The 23287-nt window shown below is 27.4% G+C and overlaps 2 protein-coding genes across 3 annotated transcripts in view; both read left to right on the forward strand.

The window, feature by feature from the left end:
- The window catches only part of LOC100203785 (tudor domain-containing protein 1), a 112271-nt gene that overhangs the window by 1406 nt on the left and 87578 nt on the right, over nucleotides 1–23287 (forward strand). The gene's annotated exons all lie outside the window — the stretch shown is intronic.
- On the forward strand, nucleotides 4450–5574 carry LOC136078779 (tigger transposable element-derived protein 4-like). Its single transcript, XM_065794584.1, has one exon. The coding sequence runs from the start codon at nucleotides 4450–4452 to the stop codon at nucleotides 5572–5574; it is 1125 nt and encodes a 374-aa protein (XP_065650656.1).

A 23287-nucleotide genomic window follows, 5' to 3' on the forward strand; every position in this document is an offset into this window, starting at 1 on the left:
TAGATTGGTGTTGAGTTTGTAGACATAAATTGATTTTAGAGTTGACTGGTCCTTAGGGTGGTTCAAAAAACAACTTTTTTAAAAATAGTCTGCTGCACTTAACTAAATGTGTCCTATATAATACAAAAACACTAGGTTTAAAATTCTTTTGAAAAAATTTTTTTTTAAGAGTGCCTCAAGACCCTTAAAAATTTGACAGGTCCCTAATATTTTGAAAAAAAAGAGTTTTTCTAAAGTATGTCAACCTGGTACTCAAAAGTAGCGAAATTATATAAAGACTTAAAAAGATTGACTTTTTTTATTTTCTTATTAAAAACAATAGTTTTTAGGCAATTATATCTGAAAAAAATTATATTTTTGAAGTTTTTATATAATTTCGCTTCTTTTGAGTACCAGGTTGACATACTTTAGAGAAGCTTTTTTTTTAAATCTCAGGGACCTGTCAAATTTTTAAGGGTCTTGAGGCACCCCTAAAAATATTTTTTGTTCAAAAAAATTTTAAACCTAGTGTTTTTGTATTGTGTAGAACATATTTAGTTAAGTGCAGCAGACTATTTTAAAAAAAGTTGTTTTTTGAACCACCCTACTGGTCCTGAGTGATGCTCTAAAGAGAAAAGTTGATGGTAAAACAAACAATGTAGCACAATTTTTGAGGACTGTTGAACAAAGTTTGTCAGCTCCAAATAATCTATTTTCTTTTAGTGTTTTAAGTTTTGATAGAACTCAAAGCTTTTGATGAAACTCAAAGTTTATATCATCAGATTTGATGTCTTCAAATTTGACTACTTCATTTAGTTCAAGTTTAAAAAGCAAGAGATCTCCTTTTTTTTCAATAGTAAAGACATCCTGAAAATGTTTATTGAGATGATTTACAATTTCTATTGGTTCATGGGATTAATCACCATTAGGTATTTTGATTGTTTTTATTGTATCCTTGTTTGGTTTTTCACAATTTATATACTTGTGTAGCAGTTTTGGATTTTTTTTAAACATCTTAGCTTCAAACAAGGCTGCAAGCAATTACTAATTAGAGTTGGAAGTTACTGAAAGAGAAAAGATGAAGATTGTAGAGTAAGGTAACAATTGACAGACGACTTAAAGGATCTTTGTTTCAAACAAGGCTGCAAGCAACCACTAATTAAAGTTGGAAGTTACTGGAAGAGAAAAGATAAAGATTGTAGTGTAAGAGTTGACAGACGACTTATAAAATTATATGAATCAGGAAAGCAAGATGAAGGAAGCGAATTTCAAAGAACTCATATTTGAGGAAAAAAACTAGACAAATAAGAGTTTTTGGAGCAGTTAGGAACAATTACAGAAAAAGGATGAGACTTAATTGAATGACGAGTAACACAAGAATTTTAGAGCAGTCCCTATTATAGTATTTGTAGAAAAGAGAAAGAGAAGCAACATTACGACGATATGAATAAGAAGAAGAGTGCGATGATACGGAATAAGAAGAAGAGTGCTGTCCATCAAGGACAACTTTTATACTATGATTAGAAAGAAAGGATTCAATAATCTTAAAGATGTGACCAGATACACCATAAGAAGAAAGCTTATGGAGAAGACCAGCATGCCAAACTTTATCAAAAGCTTTAGAAATGTCAAGAGCGATGGCCTTAACCTCTCCACCTTTATTTAAATTATGTTTGAAGTTATATGCTAGTTCCTTTTTTTCCTTTTAGTAAAAGTCGAGCATTATGTGTTTCTGTTGTAACTAAATTGCATAGCAGCTTATATTCTTTAGTCTGGTTAACATCCTTTCATTTATGAGTACAATTTCTGTATTTTAATTTTTTTCTCCTTATTAATTGGTTGATATCATAGTTAATCCAAGTTACTAAACTTTTAGTTAATGAAGTTTCTATAGTTAGAATAAATAAGTTACATGCCTCAGTTGTATAGTAAATTAACTCACTGTACATGTCCTGCACAGATTTTATTTCATACAACCTCACCCATTCAATATCAGACATATAATCAGAAATTTTACTAAATTCAGCTTTACTATATAAAAACTTTTAATTACTATAAGCTCATCTGCTGCCATTGTTTTTCAATTTATAATAATAACCTTTGGTTATGTTACCAGGATGTAAACTAGCCCTGCGGATCCCCATTAAATGCGGTATACCCAAATGCTAAAAAAATTTAAATTCCCAATTTAATGTTGAAAAATCCCATTAAAGCTCCAAATAAAGTTTAACAAATTAAAGTTTAATAATAATTCTAAAAATTATTGGAAATTATTTATTTTTAAAAACTAATAGAAAAATAATATAATAAACTCTAATTTATTAATTGTGTAAAACTTGAAATAAAATTGCCGTTATTGGTATAACTATGCGATAACTTGCATTGGTATAACTATGTGGAGTAAAAGAAGAAAGAATATAAGAAAAAGATCCCACACATTCCTGGAATACATTTTAATCACAGGGAGGGGGATTAGGAAATATTTTGACAAATCCCCAATTTCGTCAAAATGCTGTATCAAATTTATTCCTGGTTAACACCTTGGTTACCAAACACAAAATGTGCATCATCATTATATACACATATATAGATCATCATCATATATAGATTCTGTTGTGAATATTAAGTATAGTATATTTGAAGTAAAACCATGAGCCAATTAAAAAGTTGGTACATTTATATGTTGATAAATAAAAATATCATTCAAAGTCTAAAGAATTTATGTTCAATGCCACATTGGAAATAGATATTATACTACCATTAGAACATTTAATGGCTACAAAATTAAAATCACCCATTATTAATATATCTTTGAAACCTTTAATATCGACATGATTTTTTGCTTAAAAAAATCATGTTAAAAACATTCGTATCAACCATATCAACAACATAATTTGATCTGTAAAGACAGCCAACTTGGTACTTGTTTTGGTCAAAGTATACTACAGCCCAGCTTTGCTTGATTTTGCTAATCTTAAACTAGTATCAATAAGCTCATATGTATCTATTAAATTTTCTATATATAAGCTTAACCCTTGCCTCTGCGGTCACCAGTTCTATTATACCTGTATGTATTATACCTAGTAAGGTCAACAACTGAATTACTATTGAACCATATTAATCTAACTTATTTTCTAGTGAGGTAGCATTTAAATAGATACTCTTAAATTCTGAAATACTTGTAGGTAACAATACTTTAGGTAATCTATTGGTTCTTTTTGAATTTCTGTAATTGATTTCTATGGATGCCATATCAAAATAATGAGTTTTTTTCAAGATTTGCATGAAGTCTGTTTCTTTTTTGTTGCAACATAAAATCAAAATCTAGTTGTCTTTTGGCCTCAGTTAGGTCTGAACCAATATATATATATATATATATATATATATATATATATATATATATATATATATATATATATATATATATATATATATATATATATATATATATATATATATATATATATATATATATATATATATGTTTATATATATATATATATATATAAACATATATATATATATATATATATATATATATAATATATATATATATATATATATATATATATATATATATATATATATATATATATGTTTATATATATATATATATATATAAACATATATATATATATATATATATATATATAATATATATATATATATATATATATATATATATATATATATATATATATATATATATATATATATATATATATATATATATATATATCTCTTGTTATCTCGAACTTAATAAAATTTAATTTTTTAAAATTCCAATTTTCGAAAAAAAAAAATTTTTAATTCGATTTTTAAATTCGATTTTTTTTAAGAATCGAATTTCTGAAAAGTTTTCCTTTAATATATAGTTTATTCTTTTTGTCAAACGCAGCAACATGCCGCTCGTTAAACGAAAACTCACGAACAAATCTATAATAGAAAAATGCAAGGCATTAAAAGACCTAGAGACTGGGATGTCTAACAAAGAGGTTGCCAAAAAGTATGGAGTCCCAAAGAACACATTATCAACCTGGATTAAAAATAAAACCAAGTTATTAACCTCACTGGAAAAAAATGGCACAAAATCTAAACAATAGAAACTTCGTAGTGGTAATTTCAAAAATGTAGACAAGGCCATATACACGTGGTTCGTTGCAAAAAGAAGTCAACAAGTACCAATTGATGGTACCATACTAAAAGAAAAGGCACTAAAATTCGCAGAAGCATTAGGAGAGTTGGATTTTAAAGCATCTGATTGTTGGTTTCATAATTGGAAAAAAAGGTCAGTTAAATTTTGTCAAATCTTGTTCAATTTTAATATAAACAAATAACATGTATCTGTTTATATTTAATTTATTTAGTTTTTTAAACGTGTAATTAAAATTCAATTATTCTGTTCCTATTTTTAGGAACGGCATCAGCTTTAAAATAATCTCAGGCGAAAGTGCCACCGTGACGAATAATATGACTGCTTCGTGGAATGAAACTACACTTCCAACATTGCTTTTGAATTACAAGCTTGAAAACATTTTCAATGCCGATGAGTTCGGACTATTTTACCAGTGCCTACCAAACAAAACATACCATTTATCACGAGAAAAATGTTTTGGGGGAAAAAATAGTAAAGTCAGACTAACAGGCATAGCAGCAGGGAGTGCAACGGGAGAAAAATTACCTATGTTTGTTATTGGAAAATCTAAAAACCCACGGTGTTTTAGGCACATTAAACAACTTCCTTGCACATATAAAAATCAGCTAAAAAGTTGGATGACCGGAGACCTTTTTACAGAATGGGTAATGAAACTTGACTCATTTTTTCGTGCTCAAGACAGGAAAGTAGCACTCCTGGTGGATAACTGTTCTGCCCACCCACACATTGAAGGGCTAAGCAACATCAACCTAATATTTTTCCCCCCTAACACCACATCTGTCCTTCAGCCCATGGATCAAGGCGTAATACGAAGTCTTAAAGCTCATTATCGTCACAAAATTGTGCGTTTGTGTATCAAGGCTGTCGATAATAACGAACCCATGCCAAAAATTTCTATACTTCAAGCAATGAAAGATCTTGTTTCTTCGTGGAATGCTGTGTCGAAGGAGACTGTCATCAACTGCTTTAAAAAAGCTGGTATCAGCAAAACAAACAAGAGTATTGAAGAAGCTGATGATGATCATTCTTTTAAATTTTTGACAGAAGAACTTAACCGTTTGCGAGAGTTAGATCCTCGTGCCGTCCAAGAAGATCTCTCAGCGGAATCTTACATTAGTTTAGATTGCGATGTAGTAACCACTGGTTCACTTGCTACTGATGCTGAAATCATTGCTCAGATTTTAGACCCTAATTTTGAAAACGACGATAATGAAGTTGAAGATAGCGTTGACGAAGCTATTGACTTTGAAGCCTCGTCACGCCCATCTGATATTCAATTAGAAATTGCTTTTGAAACAATTCAAAGTGCTTTGCTATACAGCTCAAAATACGGAAATGAAATACAATCCCTAGCACTAAAACTTGAGGATTTAATGAAGATGGAAAAGATGGATAATTTAAAGCAATATCAGATAACAGATTTTTTCCAAAAGTTGTAGTTTTTGTTGTTAATGATTTTTGTCAGAAAAATAACTTGTTTTAATGAAAGTCGGGCAATTTTATTTATTTTCAACCCTTTTCTTGATATCTCGAACTCTCGATATCTCGAACTTTTTTTCCGGTCCCCTTAGTGTTCGAGATATCGAGAGTTGACTGTATATATATATATATATATATATATATATATATATAATATATATATATATATATATATATATATATATATATATATATATATATATATATATATATATATATATATATATATATATATATATATATATATATATATATATATATATATATATATATATATATATATATATATATAAATAAAAAAAAAGTAAGATGAAAAAAACAACTTTTTTACGGTACTTAAAGTTTCATGCCATTTGCAGCACTCATCAGCCATATATTTAAATCAAGAAAAAACCGTTCAAAAATACAATTAAAAAACCGTTACAAAATTAAAGAAAACAACAATGGAATGAGTTCTGACGTCAAATAATAATAATAGTAATAATAATGACAATAATCATAAAATAATAATAATATAGCAAAACATCTTTTTTAATCGCCAGTGTCATATTGGGAAAGAAGGAATCTGTTTCTATGTCTACACTTAGAAACAATCTCACTCCTTTTATTCAATAAATTAGTATTTTTATAATATAGAATTTCATATTTTTTGGTGAGACATAATTTGCAAGATTTTGATGTTGGATTATATGCTTTACATCGCCTGAGAATTTTCCACTTAACTATAGGGACTAAATAAGCTTCTTTTAACTTCCATACATGTTTTGAGAGTTGAGTATCATTTTTGTATTTAGAGATGTTAAATGATTTAACGTGATTAGCGTATCTTAATTTAAGTCTCACTTATCCCAATGTAGGATTTTTCATTAGAAGATGAATCAGTTGTAACAGTTGCTTGATATACACTGTTGCTTGTTAAACATTTATTAAACAACGGACAGAGATTTTTATTATAGCAGTTACAGTTCTGTTGATTAAGGTTTGTATTGTTGCATAAAATGTATTTGTTGTGCGAATTTATAATAGATTTTACACTTGGCATACAACTGTAGCTAACTTTGACTGTGTTCCTGTTAAAGATTTTATGCAGTTTATTATTATTAGGAAAATGTTTGTCAATAAGTTTCAAAAAACATTTTCCCACGTTGGTGCTAACGTTTTTATTAAATGGAGGGTTAAACCAAATGATGTTGTGGGCTCTGTTCCGTTTTGGAGTTGATATTGTTATAGGATTATAAGTTAGACTACATTTATAACCAGACTTTAATAAAGCTTCATTATATAGAGGAATAGTATTTTGAAATATTTCTTTGTTAGATAAATTTGTACACAATCTAAGTTCAATCGAATGTGGTATTTGTTTTAATATATATATATATATATATATATATATATATATATATATATATATATATATATATATATATATATATATATATATATATATATATATATATATATATATATATATATATATATGTATATATATTACAGTTATATGTAGTTATATGTAGTTAATGAATTACTAATATGTTTCAAAGATTATTTTCGAAAAAAAATTTGTTTAAAAAAATTTACTTTCGTAAAATTTCTTAAGAAATTTGCTTTCGTTCCATTTAATCTTTTTTTTGTTGTTGGAAGGCTACCACCCTTAACAGTGGATTACTTCCTGTTCTGAACTTTTATAGTTTTTCCTTATTAGGCTTATTACACAAGGATTTAATCACACAAATTCTATTAAAAAGATTAGACGTGTTTAAGTTTTTAACTTTTCCTTGCCTTCAATAGAATAATTTTTTTAACTAGGATCTCTAAAATTACAACAAACTCCTGATATTTCCAACCCCGGATAACTCAAACTTTCAGTAACTTGAAGTACTTTTGAGTTCCCCATGAGCCCTCACTAATACTTTCTCATAAAAAGCCACTCAATAACTCGAACCCTTGTTAGCTCAAACATTTGCTAGCTTGAACTATTTTATTTGATCTTGTGGCTAATATTCTTCTGATAACTCGAACTTAGAAAAATAAAAACAAAATCTAGTAATAGTTATTATTTTGCATTCATAAACTTTTCGTCCTCAAGCTCATTATCCAGCCAAGTTTCCTAAAATTTGAAGAAATTTTTTTAAAGTGCAATGAAGGCCTTGCTTTGCAATGTAAACAATTTAATAGTTTAATATTAGTTTAGTTTATTGTATAAGTTATACAATGTGCTTTGGAATATTATAATAAAAGTTGTTGTGTTTACATTTTACAATAGTGACTGTCGCTGTTTTAAAATTAAAAAATGATCATTAAAGTCTCAGGTCGCTGTGAAATATGGCTTTTCCGAAAAATATGCTGTCAACATTAATCAAAAATGAAGTAAAACTTTTGAATCCATAATGACACAAAAGAACAAGTCAAAGGATATGAAAATAAAAGTAGGAACATTTTCTAATTTAGACTATGGAAGGAAACAACTCTCTACATTTTTATCCATGTACAGATAGCGTACTGTTTAAAGAGTGGATTTGGGAAATGGATTCAAAGTATACTAAAGAAAAAAAGAAAGCATTTATAATAGATAACTGCCCAAAACACCCAGCGATTGATAATCTAAAATCTATTGAGGTAATTTTTTTACCATTAAATTCCATGACTAAACTTCAACCAATGGATCAGGGAGTTATATGCTCTTTGGAAGTTTATTACAGATCATTGGCATTGCAATGACTAGTCTTAGCTATTGATTTTAGATGCGATGAAAATGCTTGATCTTGCATAACAAAAAGTGAAAACCTCCACCATTGTTAATTGTTTTGCAAAAGCAGGAATTTATTGAAATTAACTAAAACCTGCCTGTTCAGATGAAGACAAAAATTCTTTCAAAGATCTTCAAAATCAGATAGAAAAACTCAGTTTTTACCTTCCAGGTACAACAGTTGAAGATGTTATTTCTGCAGATGAAAACTTAATGAGCATCTTTACTAACAGATGCACAGTTGATAGAAGAAGTATAAAATGCAGTATATGAACATAATGCTTATGACGAAGTAGATAAAGATAATGGTAATGCGATCAATCCAGTTTGCCCAAAAGTAAGTGATATGCAAGGTGATAGGCAGTGCAAGTGTTGTATGACTTTATGGTCTTCAGTCTTAATGGTGAAAATTTTCAACAAATGCTCAATACAGTCTCAATCATATTTGATAGATACATTTCTTCAAAACTAAGATGTGATATTGAATTTATTATGTATTGTTTTTATCTTCGATATCAGTGTTACAAAATGTCCCAATAACTCAAATAATGGCTAACTTGAAATATTTACTTGGTGCCTTGGAGGTTTCAGATATTCGGAATTTACTATATTTGAAAAAAATATCTTTTTATATAAACACGTTTAAAAAAAGTTTAATAATTAGTTATCCTTTTTCTGTAACACAAATTTTTACCTCAAACAAAACATGTAACTTCTCACCTTAGCAGCTTGAAATTTCTTATCACCTTCAGGGCATAGTGACCACATAACACTGTTGTGTTTTGTATCATATCATAAATACATAAGAAAAACACTAATCAGCAATGGTTATATTTCTGGTATATAAAAACAACTTTTAAAATAAGTTTTGAGTTCATCAAAAACAGTTTTGATTTCAGTTGCTTTGTCACAGGCATAGTCAAGAAACTTTTCCATAGCATAAATAAACAGTATAATCTCTGCATTCGTATCTTTCGTAGCCCTTTCAAAATGTGTCAGTATGTATACAAGCATTACAGCAAGTTGCCATTGATTTTCTGAAGGATTTTTTAAATTTGTTTGAGTTCTGGAAATGCAATACAATGCAATATCCTTTTTCTGCTCACAGAACCTCTCAAGCATACAGGGTGTTAGCCAGAAAAAAAAATTCATTCAGCGTTTTAGCGAAATTGGGAATTTAGGTGCGGCTAAAAAAAAAAAAGTCATTACATTCTGACATTTAAAAGGACAATCTTTTAGATACAATTAAGTTTCAATGAAAATTTTCTATTTTTGCTGGGATATTCATAGGAATATTTTTCTGTTTTATTTTTCATTTTAATTATAATTATTCAACTTGTTTCATTTTGAGCAATTTTCGTCAGTTTTCATTTTTAAATTGCTTCTCTCCTTTGTTTAATATTGTTGAGAGAAAACTAGAACCAAAGACAATTGTTTGCAGTTTTAATGAATGAATTAATAAATTTATTTATTGAAACTTTGATCTATTTTAATTGCGTAAATCGCTTTTAAATACAGTTTTAAAAGGTTTAAACGATTAGTTACATATATTGTCTTCTTTTATTTTTATTTTCATTTTTAAATTATGAATGTAAAAAAAAATGCTAAATAGTATTCAATTTTTAACAAAACATTTTTGACGATTTCCTAGATCCTCTTGTAACTTTTTAACTTGCTAAAACAACTTTTTAACGACAGTCAATAAAAACAACTATACTTTATACTTAGGAATGCCAGAATTTAACGGCTTTTACGAAGGAAAACACTAAAAAAAAATTTATTTATTTGAAATTGGCATGATTTTATAGGCGTATTATGTCCAAACAAAAGCTTTAGATGTTATATTTTTTTTCTTAACCATTACTTTCATATCTATCAGCAAAACAATTCTCCAGAAAACAGACATATGTTCACTACTGCTGGTAACCATTGTATAAAAGTTTTAACTAATACCAAAGCCAGTCATTCTTAGGTCACAAAATCTTGTATTTTATCTAAAAAATTAGGCTCTTGTGACTTCTGAAGAATCTTTGACCGTATCTATATGAAGGGCAAATCTGTTATTCCACCTCTCTTGTATGGTTCTGATTTTGTCACCTCACCTAAATTCTAAGCTGAATTGTTTGCTAAGAACTTTTCATCAATATCATTTCTTGATTCCACTAGTTGTGTTCTACCTGATATAGCTGACAAACAGGTTGATCCATTGCTTTACATTCATATCACTCCGGCTTCTATATCTAAAGTGATTTCCTGCTTAATCTCATCTACGGCTTGTGTCCAGGCAACACACCTGTTATAGTCTTGCGCAACTGTTGTCCAGAGCTGTTGTCTATACTTTCAAAACTATTTAAAAAGTGCTTATCGGAGTCTTGCTTTCCAGCCTGCTGGAAAGCGGCATCTGTTATCCCTATTATCAAAAAACTCAGGAGAGCAATCTGACTTGTCTGACTACCGTCCCATTAGTCTGCTTCCTATCATAAGCAAGGTTTTTGAGTCTTTAACAATATGTTTTTGAGTCTTTAACAATATAAAATGAGTAATTAACAAGCATCTTTTTTATAAAGTTTAGTATGCTGGTCTTCTCCATAAGCTATTCTACAGTGTATCAGGTAATATCTTTAAGATTATTGAATCCTTCCTTACGAATTGTAGTATAAAAGTTGTCCTTGATGGGCAGCACTCTTCTTCATATCCTGTAACTTTAGGGGTTCCTCAAGGTTCTTTCCTTTGCTCTATACTCATTTAAATTTATATTAACAATCTCCCAGAAATTCTCACATCTTTGGTAACCTCATTTGCTGATGATACTACCATTTATTCTTGTCTTGACAAGAAGCCCACTCTCTCTAACTGCTTGGCGGGGGCATTTGAGCTTGAAAAAGATCTCACTTTGAAAACAGCATGGGGCTCTCAGAACAGTAATGCACTCCATTTTTAAATGATTAACTTCAAAAACATTAAAAAGTACAAAGCAAATGAGTTTTAAACTCATTAATTATTCATGTTTTTGAGCAGTGATAAGAAATAGGTTTTCTAGTGTAGGTTTTAAGCCCAAAAAAATCTAAAAACAAATTTCAGTGAAAATAGGCTTTAGTAAATATAACAATGGAAAATAATTAATAATATGTAATAATTAAATAAAATATAAAAAAGTACCCATTGATTTCGATAAGAAGGCAAAAAAATACATGACAAATTAATTGTGGCGCATCGCAATGTTTACTATCTCTGCCACAACAAAGGTCAACAAATCAAAGTAAAGGAGCAAATTACAAGTAGTAGATTTAAAGTAATTATATTAAAAAAAAAAAAATTATTTTATGGTTGACAGGGCTTGAATCAACGCAAAAAAACCTAATCGCGAAAAAAATAATTTCAACCCCCCCACCCCCTTCTCATTACTGGGGTCGCTCTATGGTAAAGGGGGTTGCGTTAAAATAAATATAGTAAAAATAGTATTTTTTCTACATAAGTTCGTAATTGTTATTTTTTTAAACATATCTCTCATATTTAAATATTATCGTATAATTTCATTGTTTGGCGTAAGTCATTATAATTTATAGCTTAAGTTATAATTTAAAGTTTAAGTTGCAGTTATAGTGAGCAAGTGATAATGTAAGGAGCAAGTAAGTATTTAATACCATTACAATATTGCTTTTAGTTTTTACTTAACATGATACTAAAAGAAGTAAAAGTAAAAAGGCAAATATTACAATATTTAAACCACTTTAATTAGTTATAGAAAACTATTTAATACGTTCATGCTGACAATAAAACACATTTATTTTTATTGAATTGTTATTGTAAAAAAGTATAAAACAACAATGAAACAAACTACAAAGTTGTTTTGACAATATAAAGAGATTGTGTTAATGTAAAACAACTTCTAAAGTTTTATAAAGTTTATAACATTAATAACATAAAATGCGTTTAAAATAAAACGAAATTAATAAATAGAATTGTTCTAATTAATAAATTAAAATCTTATCTTCGTAAAACTTCATATTTGTGCTGACAAAAAAACATTAAATACCACATTTTTTATAATTTATTGTTTCTTGATCTGACGTACTATTAAAATTTATGTATAATTAATTTTTTTATTCAAATGGTTTTTGTTTTCATTCAATTTTTTCATTCAAACCGTTTTGCAATAAAAAATGAAAGTAAAAAATTTATTTTTTTAGAAAAAAAATTATTTGAACAGAAGTAAAATATTTTTTTTTTTTTAATTTTAAATTTTTATAATTTAGTTTTTGGTTTAATGTTTGCAATAACCACTGGTTTAATATTAGAACGATTCTATTTTTAAAATTATTTTTGAGAAACAAAAATTAATTAACTATTTGAAGTGTATGATTTAAATCATAAAAAACTTTCTTTCTCACTTGCATTGTTACTGTAGCTAGATAAACATTTAACATTCAGGAATGATCCTTGGTTTGCCACTGGGTATTACAGGCTGCAATTAAATTTATAATTATTGAGCGTTGAAATTTTTTAAATTTTTTTAATTTCAAAATTTATTTGCAAAATTATTTGAATAAGAGAATTTTAGAAGACTAAAATTCTTTTGTTCGAATAGATTTCTTTTTTAAAAAAATTCCTAAAAACAACTTACTCATTTATATATATGTTTATTCTTGATATCAATTTAAATAAATTAAAATATAAAAAAATGGTATCGCGTTTTTTATATTCAAGATTCTTGATTATTATCTATTCAAGATTCTTGAAAATGACTTTTAGTTTGAAGCTTATGTTATGCGTTAACAACATATAAGATATAAATAGAAACATTTGTATGGCTAACTTTTGCGAGTCTTTTAGTATATTAAGTAAATTAAATAGTTGAGTAACTGTAAGTTACTGTAGTAAATTTACTGGTTGTTTTGATTTACTTTATAGGTAAATTTACTGTGATGTACTTTATCAATTCAGTAATACAAACTAAATATAACTTTAAAATATTATTGGTTTTCATGCAAAGATTTAAAGTAATTAATTCCAAAGCGTTCTAAGTTGAATAAAAATCTCAGCGCAAGAGAGCAAAATGCAAATGATCATACTATTCAAAAGATAAATTTAGTGACGCGTACTTTATGATCCCTAATAAAGAACTTATATTTATTTTTAAGAATGGCCCAAAAAAATCCTAAACTAGATAAAAAAACAAAAGAATAAAAAAACAAACAAACAAAAAAAAACTAATCACCAAAATATTTTTCTAAAAAAAAACTAATCGCGAAGGTGTGAAAAAAATCAAGCTCTGGTTAATATAACAGTAGCTTAGTACCTTTAATTACCTAAAAGAACTGAAGCTGAAGCTAATGATTTGACAAAAACTGAACCTGGCATCAACCGAAGATTCAGTACATCTCTGTTAAAAACTCAAAAACAATAAATATACTTTTTAATAAACTATAAAAGTAGTTTATTAAAAAGTATATTTTATTTTTAAAAAGTTTTTATTTAAAAAAGTAAAAAAATTTATGTAGTTTTTTGAAGAAATACTAGAGCTCTTTTGTTCTTTGTTGTTTTTTTACAGTTTTTTAAATATGTTTTTTAATGAAATTCTTATTCTGATTTTTTGAACGTATTGAGTTTATTTAAAAATAGTTATAAGAACAATGTTTAAATAATTTCAAAACATTTTAAAAAAATCTTCAATTACATGCTTTTTTTTAGCTTAAAAACGCTCACAAAAACATAGCAATGAATAAACATTTTTTTGCTATCTACTAAAGTGACAGTACTTATTAAAGTGACATTTTATTTTAAATGCGCTAGATGTTTTTACTATTTTTGTTTATGTAAAGTGTTTAAGTAAAATATTTTTGTTTATATAAATTGTATAAGTAAAATATGATTCAACCTAAAAAATAATAAATTTTGCTGTTTAAAAAAAAAACTGTATATTATAAAGAGAGCTTTATTTCATCTATTTAAAATTACTTTCACAGGTATGAAGGTAGGCGCGGGCAATTGCCTGTCATTCCTGCCAAGGCCTCAAAACCTGCTGAAGGAAAGACGACTGTAGAAAATATTAAGTTTTTACTAATTTATTATTGCTTTGTTCTTTAAGAAAATTGAGCACTCTATTTGTAGAATACACTAACATAACCTACACTCACATATACACATGTATATACACACACACACATATATATATATATATATATATATATATATATATATATATATATATATATATATATATATATATATATATATATACACACACATATATATCAGCGTGGAAAATAACGACTGGTCAATGGTCAATGACTGCCCAAAATGACTAAAATTGCTATTTTGCCTTCTAAAATAAATTCTTGCTGGTTAGGTTTGACCGCTTGAAAAAAAATCAGAGTTTTGAAAAACAAAATTTTACAAGTAATCATGATGTAATTTGGAAAATGCATATAATAAAGTTTTAAATTTTATGAAATTTTAAAAGTATTTAATATATTATTTTCATAATGTAAAAATGTATAATAATTGCTGTATTTAATTAGGAATTTTTTTTTCATTTAAAAGTACTTATTCATTTCTCTTTAAATCTTTTTATTTTTTTATGATTTTTTGCTGCAAATGCAGTAAATGAATGATTTATAAATAAATTTAAAATTTCTATAATAGGATTCTTAAAAATATATCTTTTAAAATCTTGTTTTATGTAACATTAGTAATTTTGATAGTTGTGTTTCATAAAACAATTATATAACAATAATATAACGATTATAAAACGAATAAGTTTTGTCTAACGCTTTTGTCTAACACCAAAGCCCGCTAATCTCAGGTCATAAAATCTCATATCTCATCTCAAAAATTAGGCTCTTGTGACTTCTGGAGAATCTTTAATAGTATTAATAATAAAGACAAATCTTTAATTCCACCTCTCTTGTATGGCTCAGACTTTGTGATCTCACCTAAAGACAAAGCTGAATTGTTTGCTAATAACTTTTCATCAATATCATCTCTTGATTCCACTAATTGCGTTCTACCTGATATTGCCAACAAACAGGTTGATCCATTGCTTGACATTCATATCACTCCAGCTTCTGTATCTAAAGTGATTTCCTCCCTAGATTCTTCTACAGCTTGTGGCCCGGACAACATACCTGTTATTGTCTTGCAGAAGTGTTCTCCGGAGCTATTGTCTATACTCTCAAAACTATTCAACAAGTGCTTATCAGAATCTTGTTTTCCAGCCTGCTGGAAAGCGGCATCTGTTATCCATATTTTCAAAATCTCTGTTAAAAACGAGAGAAATCTGATTCGTCTAACTGCCGTCCCATTAGTCTTCTTTCTATCATAAGCAAGGTTTTTGAATCTTTAATTAACAAACACTTAATTTCTCATCTTGAATCTAATAACTTACTTTCTGACCATGAATATGGATTTTGATCTTCTTGTTCTACAGCTGATTTGCTAACAGTAATAACTGATAGGTTTTATTGTGCATTAGATAAAGGTGGAGAGGTTAAGGCCATCGCTCTTGACATTTCAAAAGCGTTTGATAAAGTTTGGCATGCTGGTCTTCTCCATAAGCTTTTTTTTTATGGTGTATCCGGCAACATCTTTAAGATTATTGAATCCTTGCTTTCCAATTGTAGTATAAAAGTTGTCCTTGATGGACAGCACTCTTCTTCTTATTCTGTAACTTCAGGGGTTCCTCAAGGTTCTATCCTTGGCCCTATACTCTTTTTAATTTACATTAATGATCTTCCAGATTTTCTCACATCTATGGTGGCATTGTTTGCTGATGATACAACCATTTATTCTTGTCAAGATAAGAAACCAACAGTCTCTGATTGCTTGGAGGGGGCATTTGAGCTTGAAAAGGATCTCACTTCTGCTACAGCATGGGGCTCACAGTGGCTGGTGAACTTCAATTCAGATAAAACTCAATTTTTTTCAGTCAATTGTTTTCACAATAATTTAGATCTTCCTATATTTATGAACGGTGATGTACTCGATGATTCATCTAGTCTTCATCTTCTAGGAATAACTCTTTTTCCAATCTTTCTTGGAAACCATATATCAAATCAGTTGCAAAATTAGCATCTGCTAAGGTTGCATCTCTTTATCGAGCTCAACACTTTCTTACTTCGGATTCTTTTCTCTATCTCTATAAATCTCAAATCCGGCCTTGTATGGAATACTTTTGCCGTATCTATATGTTGGCGGATCTTCTAATGATGCCCTTTCTCTTTTAGACAAGGTGTAAAAACGCATTGTAAACATAGTTGGACCTGCTCTTGCAGCTAACCTCCAACCATTATCACATCGTCGTAATGTTGCTTCTCTTTCTCTTTTCTCCAAATACTATAATGGGCACTGCTCTAAAGAGCTAGCGTCTCTTGTGCCATCTACTAAAATTCATTCTCGTGTTACTCGTCATTAAATTAAGTCTCATCCTTTTTCTGTGACTGTTCCTAAGTGCTCCAAAAACGTTTATTTGTCTAGTTTTTTTCCTCCAACATCAGCTCTTTGGAATTTGCTTCCTTCATCTTGCTTTCCTGATTCATATAATTTGCAATTCTTTAAGTCGTTTGTCAATCGTTATCTTGCTCTACAATCTTCATTTTTCTCTTTCAGTAACTTCCAAATTTAATTAAATGTTGGAAGAGAAAATATTAAAAAAAAAAAATAAAAGTACCGAGTATCAAGTTTAAATAGTATTTACACACGAGAATTAACAAGAGACTTTATTAATAAGTAATTAACATTAGCAGTTTTTAAAATTATCTAATGAGCAGAGATAAAAATTTTTTAATATCTCTACTCATTAAAATCAGAGGTATAAAGTTATTATTTTAAATTTTTTGTATGTAACTAAGAACATTCTTTATATTTGTATGTATGTATGTATATATATATATATATATATATATATATATATATATATATATATATATATATATATATATATATATATATATATATATATATATATATATATATATCAAGCCTTGTTACGAGATTTCGCTGCTTAGCAAAATTGCGTAACGCATTTCCAACTCAACTCAGCAATTATATTTTGTATTGTCAGAAGTTATAATGCGTCACTAGTGTCTTTTCAAGTACCGCATTGTAATTAAAGTTATTTTATTAACGCATTAAAAATCATACAAACAGTTTTTTTTTCTCACTATAACAAAAGTTACAAATTAAATTTAAGTTCCTATTTGAAAAATCATTTTTATTATTTCTTTCAAATATGAGCTAAATTTTTTTAAAAAAAATATTTTTTTCATAAAACGTAAAATAATATTTGTTTATTTTCTTATAATTTTACAGTTGGTTTTTGGTTATTTTATTAACTGTTAATAAATTTTTTCTTATTTATTTTGTGAACTCTTTTTAATAATGTTTTTAAACAAATAAGAGTTTTTTTTATTATTTATCAGTTACCAATAACATTTTCGTGATCATAATTTATTTTCATAAATTAAAGGAACGTCATTAAAACTTTACCTTATTGAATTAACAATAAACAAAATCTTATTAATAAAATATTTACATCAAAATAAATCGTGCATTTTTTAAACTGTTACGACAAAAAATAATTTTTATATTTAAAAGGAATTTATATATTTAATTCCTTAAGATAAAACTTAAAACACTTAATTTTTTTTAAACTAATTTTTAACAACAACAAAAAAAAATTATTAAACAAACTGTTTTGTTAACAAAAAATCTATTACTTTAAAATTGTGGTTAAACTTACGACTTTATTTCTTCTGAATAAACGTCACCTTAACGACATCAAAATATAATTTAAGTATCCTAAAAGATTCAAGTTTTTGCGTAGCGCAAAACTGCTGAGCGTGTAGGCAAATTGCCTTTTCACATTCAAAATGCGAGCTGCGTAACGCTTCTTAACAAGGCCTGATATATATATATATATATGTATGTATATATATATATATATATATATATATATATATATATATATATATATATATATATATATATATATATGTATATGTATATATATTTCAATCTTTTCATTTATTTATTTGTAGCTTTTTCTCTCTAATGTGATGTGATTGCATCGATTTATTTTTAAATAATTTAAACATTTATCGCTTGCGCGTTGGTTAATTTTTTTTCTTTCTAATATCGAATTATAAATAAAATCATTAAACTTCAACCTATCTTAATGGAGGCAAATAAAGAGACAAGCAACACTTCTATTTTTCAGTAGCATTTCATTAAACAATTTCTTTTAGTAATAAGCATTCAATTTAAATTTTTTTATTATTTTATGAAATTTGTTTGGATAAGTAAAAAAAAAAAAATTCAAAATTTGAATTACTTGGATGTTAGTAAACTTTTTTTTTTTAATTGAATGAAAATCTGTGCGCGCAAGAGTTATTTTAAACTATTAACATTTGCAGGTAATTTGAAAATTAGTTGAATGCGAGTTTAAATTATTAAAAAGCATTGATTTTATTTAAAATTATTATTATAAGAATACAAGTTTGTTAATTTTCAAACATTAAGTTATTTTTATGTTTAAGTTTTATCATGATGAAATTTAAATAAAGGAAAAAAAAATTTGACAGTCCAAAATAAAGTAATTGACTGTCAATTCCATTTGTTAGCCAGTCGAATAAACCACTTGTCTTTGATTTCTCATTTTCCACGCTGATATATATATATATATATATATATATATATAATATATATGTATTATATATTTATATATTATATATATATATATATATATTATATATATATAAATATATGTATGTATATATATATATATATATATATATATATATATATATATATATATATATATATATATATATATATATATATATATATATATATATATATATATAACATATATATTTAGATAACATGACAAATAATAAAAAAACAAACAAACAAAACCAACAAATTATACAAAAATTGTATGTTTTGTGAAATATAAACCGAGCTGCCGACACCTTTTAGTATAAGGTAATCCTATTAAATCATGAGGTACTCTTGTTGCTTTGTGCTGAATTTTTTCAATTTCTTTGATGTCACCTTTTAAGTAAGGACACTATACCGAAACAGCGAATTCCAGATGTGGCCTAACATATGTAGTGTATAATCTCTCAATATCCGTTGCCTCAAGTATGTGATGTATTTCTATCATTCATTACATATTCATGATTACTATTTCCATAACCAAGGTGTATAACTTTACATTTTTGAACATTTAACCATTGACCATTCTGTGAGAATGTTTAAATCGTTTTGGAAGATCAGTCAATCAGCATGGTGAAACTTAGGTTTTATTTCTTGTAACAGTTTAGTGTGGTCAGCATAGATTTTATGAACTGATCCTAACTTACCCATTAAGTCATTTATATAAATGATAAATAATGTTGGACCAAGTACAGACCCTTGAAGAACTCGGCTTAGAACATTGGTCCACTAGAGTGTTCACCTAAAACACTTTGCTGTTTTCAACTAATCAAAAATGACTCAATCCATTTTACAACATTTCCATTAATCCCATATGCTTTCAATTAATAAAGAAGTCTACGTTAAGAAACTTTATCAAACGCTTTCGCAAAGTCTAAAAATGCAATATCGACAAAATTCCTTTTACTTAATTCTTTCGTGATGTAGTTGACACACTCCAATAAGTTAGACGTGCATCCTTTTTTGGACATAAATCCATGTTGATTAAGTGAGAGGCAGCTCGTTTTTCAAGATATTTGGTTATCTGTTCCCTGATAATCTTTTCCATTACTTTACATGGAACTGATGTGATAGACACTGGTCTTTCACATCAGTTCCATGCATTCTTTAAGCACCTTTGGATTAATATTATCAGCACCAATAGATTTATTTGGGTTCAGTCCTTTCTAAACATTTTGATTCATTGTGTTTTTCACAATTCTGGCTGCTTGTGCATCTCTCTGTTTGATGAGAGGATGGTTTTTACGTCCGTTGATTTTAACTTCCTTTGAGACATCAATGCATCGCAATTTTGTGGCGAATGACAAATCTAATGTGCTTGTCAAGTTTTTCAAGCTTGTTAAGGTCAGAATTAGCTGCTTTTCTTTCTGAGTTTAATTTATTGAACTCTGCTGCTGTGCGGTCAGGAGGTATAAATATATCTTTGAAATTTCCCGATGCTAATTGTTTAGCTGGTGCTATAAGGTTGTTTCTGATAGATACCAAATCAACCTCAATCATAAGAGGAGCAGTTTTGCCAGAATTAAAGTTCTTTTTTTTTTTTTTAAATCTTCAACTCTAACTATATTGACTGATTTACTTTGGATGCCATAACCTTTTTGAATTCCGCATTGTCATCTTTAGCTATATTGCTTGGTTAAGTTTTTACAGGTTCAGGTAGACCAAACACAACAACTCTCTTTTCTCTATTAGTCTCTATTATGCTTATTGAGTGCGCTCACTACAGCTACGTTTGCTAGTGTATCGGGTTTGCTGACAAAGGTTTTTCACCTTTATATTATTGCGGATTTTTATATCTAATATTAAGAGTTAGAGTTACGTTACAAAAGAATTGCAAAAAAAAATTCATGAAAAATAATTAACGAAGGAAATTTTAAAAAACTGGTGGCACTTTTCCTTGTTGATTTTTCATAACATTTATGAAAGTTATCAAATCGAAAACAGTTTTTCCGCTAGACCAAGAGTAACTTTAAATAATTATTTTAGTATTACAACTTTATTAATACTTAACTGAATTATTCAAATTGGTTTGTCGATGTTTTTACTTACACCAAACTTTTTTTATCATGCGAAAGTGAAAAAAACCATTATTTTTGGAAGCATAAAAATGACTGAAATAAATTAATTTTAATACTATAGTTATATTTTAAATAAACTTTCATGTGTCTACATCAATATTTGTTTGCTAAAAGTTGATGAAAAAGAGAATAAACTTTGACCACTATTTTTCTGCCATGGAATAAAATCCTGCATGGGCTTTATAAAGCCATTACACCACTGATCAGCTTTGCTATGCAATATTAAGGGTCTTACAAGCAAATACAGCTTATGCTCTTAACTAGAATCAGGAGCAGAACCCTGAGGTTATTCAGAACACTGGTGTTTCAGAATATGATTGATGAAATAAATGTCTTCGTATAAGAACAGCCTAATTTTTTTTCCTTTTTAAACGCTGACAACTGATTTCTTTTAATGTCATTCACATAATACCAAAGAAATAAGGCAATATTCTCATGAAATGTGAACCCTGATATATATAAAATAAATAATAATTATAGACAGATCCAGATTAATTAAAATTGACAACTTTAAGATGAAATTGTATATACTTCCCACCTTTATCCCTAGCAAAAAGGATTTATACCTCTTTGCTAAAACCAGCATCAGAGTTGATATGGTCTTCTTCAATCCATGTTTTCAAATTCTTTACCATCCAGAGACTGAACAAAGTGCTTTATTCACAAATGGATAAAGCAACATGGATTTCACAGTAAAATGTTCTTTACTGACATGCACTTGTGCATTTTTTGTACTTGTCAAATAACAATATAGTACTAACAACTGTTTATTGACAAATAGATTTACTTAATAAAAAAATATACACATACTTGATAAAAAAATATACACACATTTGATAAAAAAATATTTTACAACTTATATGGTAATAGTCTGATTTTCCAAAATTTGAGTAACTTTGTTTATTTTATGCTTCAAAATTTGTTTGACAAAACAGTTGTTTTGATAAAATTCTTTAAATAATAGCTTGGGATGCAATTAAGGTGTCATGTCATCACTTTAAAATGTAAACAAAAATTTATATATAAAACTATAAAAAATTTGTTGCAAAACATGCCAATTTTGCAAACATATTTGATAAAATAGTCGAAGAAACATGTTTTTAATTGTCATTCGCATAAAAGTTTGAAATATTAATAAGTAAAGTCATCCATTAAAAGTATCACTTTTTTGCATTTAAAAGTGATAGATATAAAAATACCAATGTACTAAAAACAAATTTTTTGTAAAAAAAATCACGAGGATGACTTAAAAATCAGATTGAACAGACACTAATAGATAAATATTCCAAATTTCAACCATTCAGCATGAAGATAAGTTATCAAACCTTAGTTGGCCCAAAACAGGTTTTCTGTAAAATTACCACTAGCAGAAAAGTGATCACAAAGTCATTGGGAATATTTCAATAATTCTAAATTTCCTTCCGTTTTATTTATATAAATTATTTATATATTTATATATATAATCAATATAATTATTATCTATATATTTAAACAACAATGAAAATTTTATATTTTTTTATATGAAGATAAAAGCATTTATAGAAAAAAAGTATTATTGTTTTAAAGAAATTTAAGTATAAAGATTACGATACTATGTGCACTAGAAGCCTTGCCATTAAAAAGAAAAAAATTTATTTTTGTCAATATGTTTGTTAAATTAAGAAATTAGGTTTAATGTTTTCAAATACTTAAAATGGAAGTGGAAGTATTAATAATATTTAACAGATAATTGAATAAATAGGCATTTTTTGCAGTTCCTTTGAGGCGGAAATAAGGATTGAGTTTATGTTTTCAAAGATTTTAGGTTATCCATAATGGAGTTCTTAAAAGAAATGCAAGTCGGGTATGAGCTATCTTTTAAGTTATATTTAAAAGATTCCTATTACCCTTTAACATTTATTCTGGAAATAGTATATTATTAATTCCTTGCTTTTCTGAATAAGGTACCGTTAGGGTTCTAAAAATATATTTATTAGACCTTTCACAAAGCTTTCTGGGATTGAAATGCGAACAAACAAAACAAAACGCAAAGAAACAAAGCACAAACACCAATTCAAAAAAAAAAAGTGTATAAATTGCAGTAAAACAATAATATTAGGATTTATTCTCATTCTTTGATTGTTTGCCAACTGG

This window comes from Hydra vulgaris, chromosome 03, assembly GCF_038396675.1.
Source record: "Hydra vulgaris chromosome 03, alternate assembly HydraT2T_AEP".
In the NCBI taxonomy this organism is placed as follows: Eukaryota; Metazoa; Cnidaria; class Hydrozoa; order Anthoathecata; family Hydridae; genus Hydra; species Hydra vulgaris.

Bases quoted from the DNA above. Each gene is read 5' to 3' on its own strand.
- LOC136078779 (XM_065794584.1), top strand. From the start codon at position 4,450: ATGACTGCTTCGTGGAATGAAACTACACTTCCAACATTGCTTTTGAAT.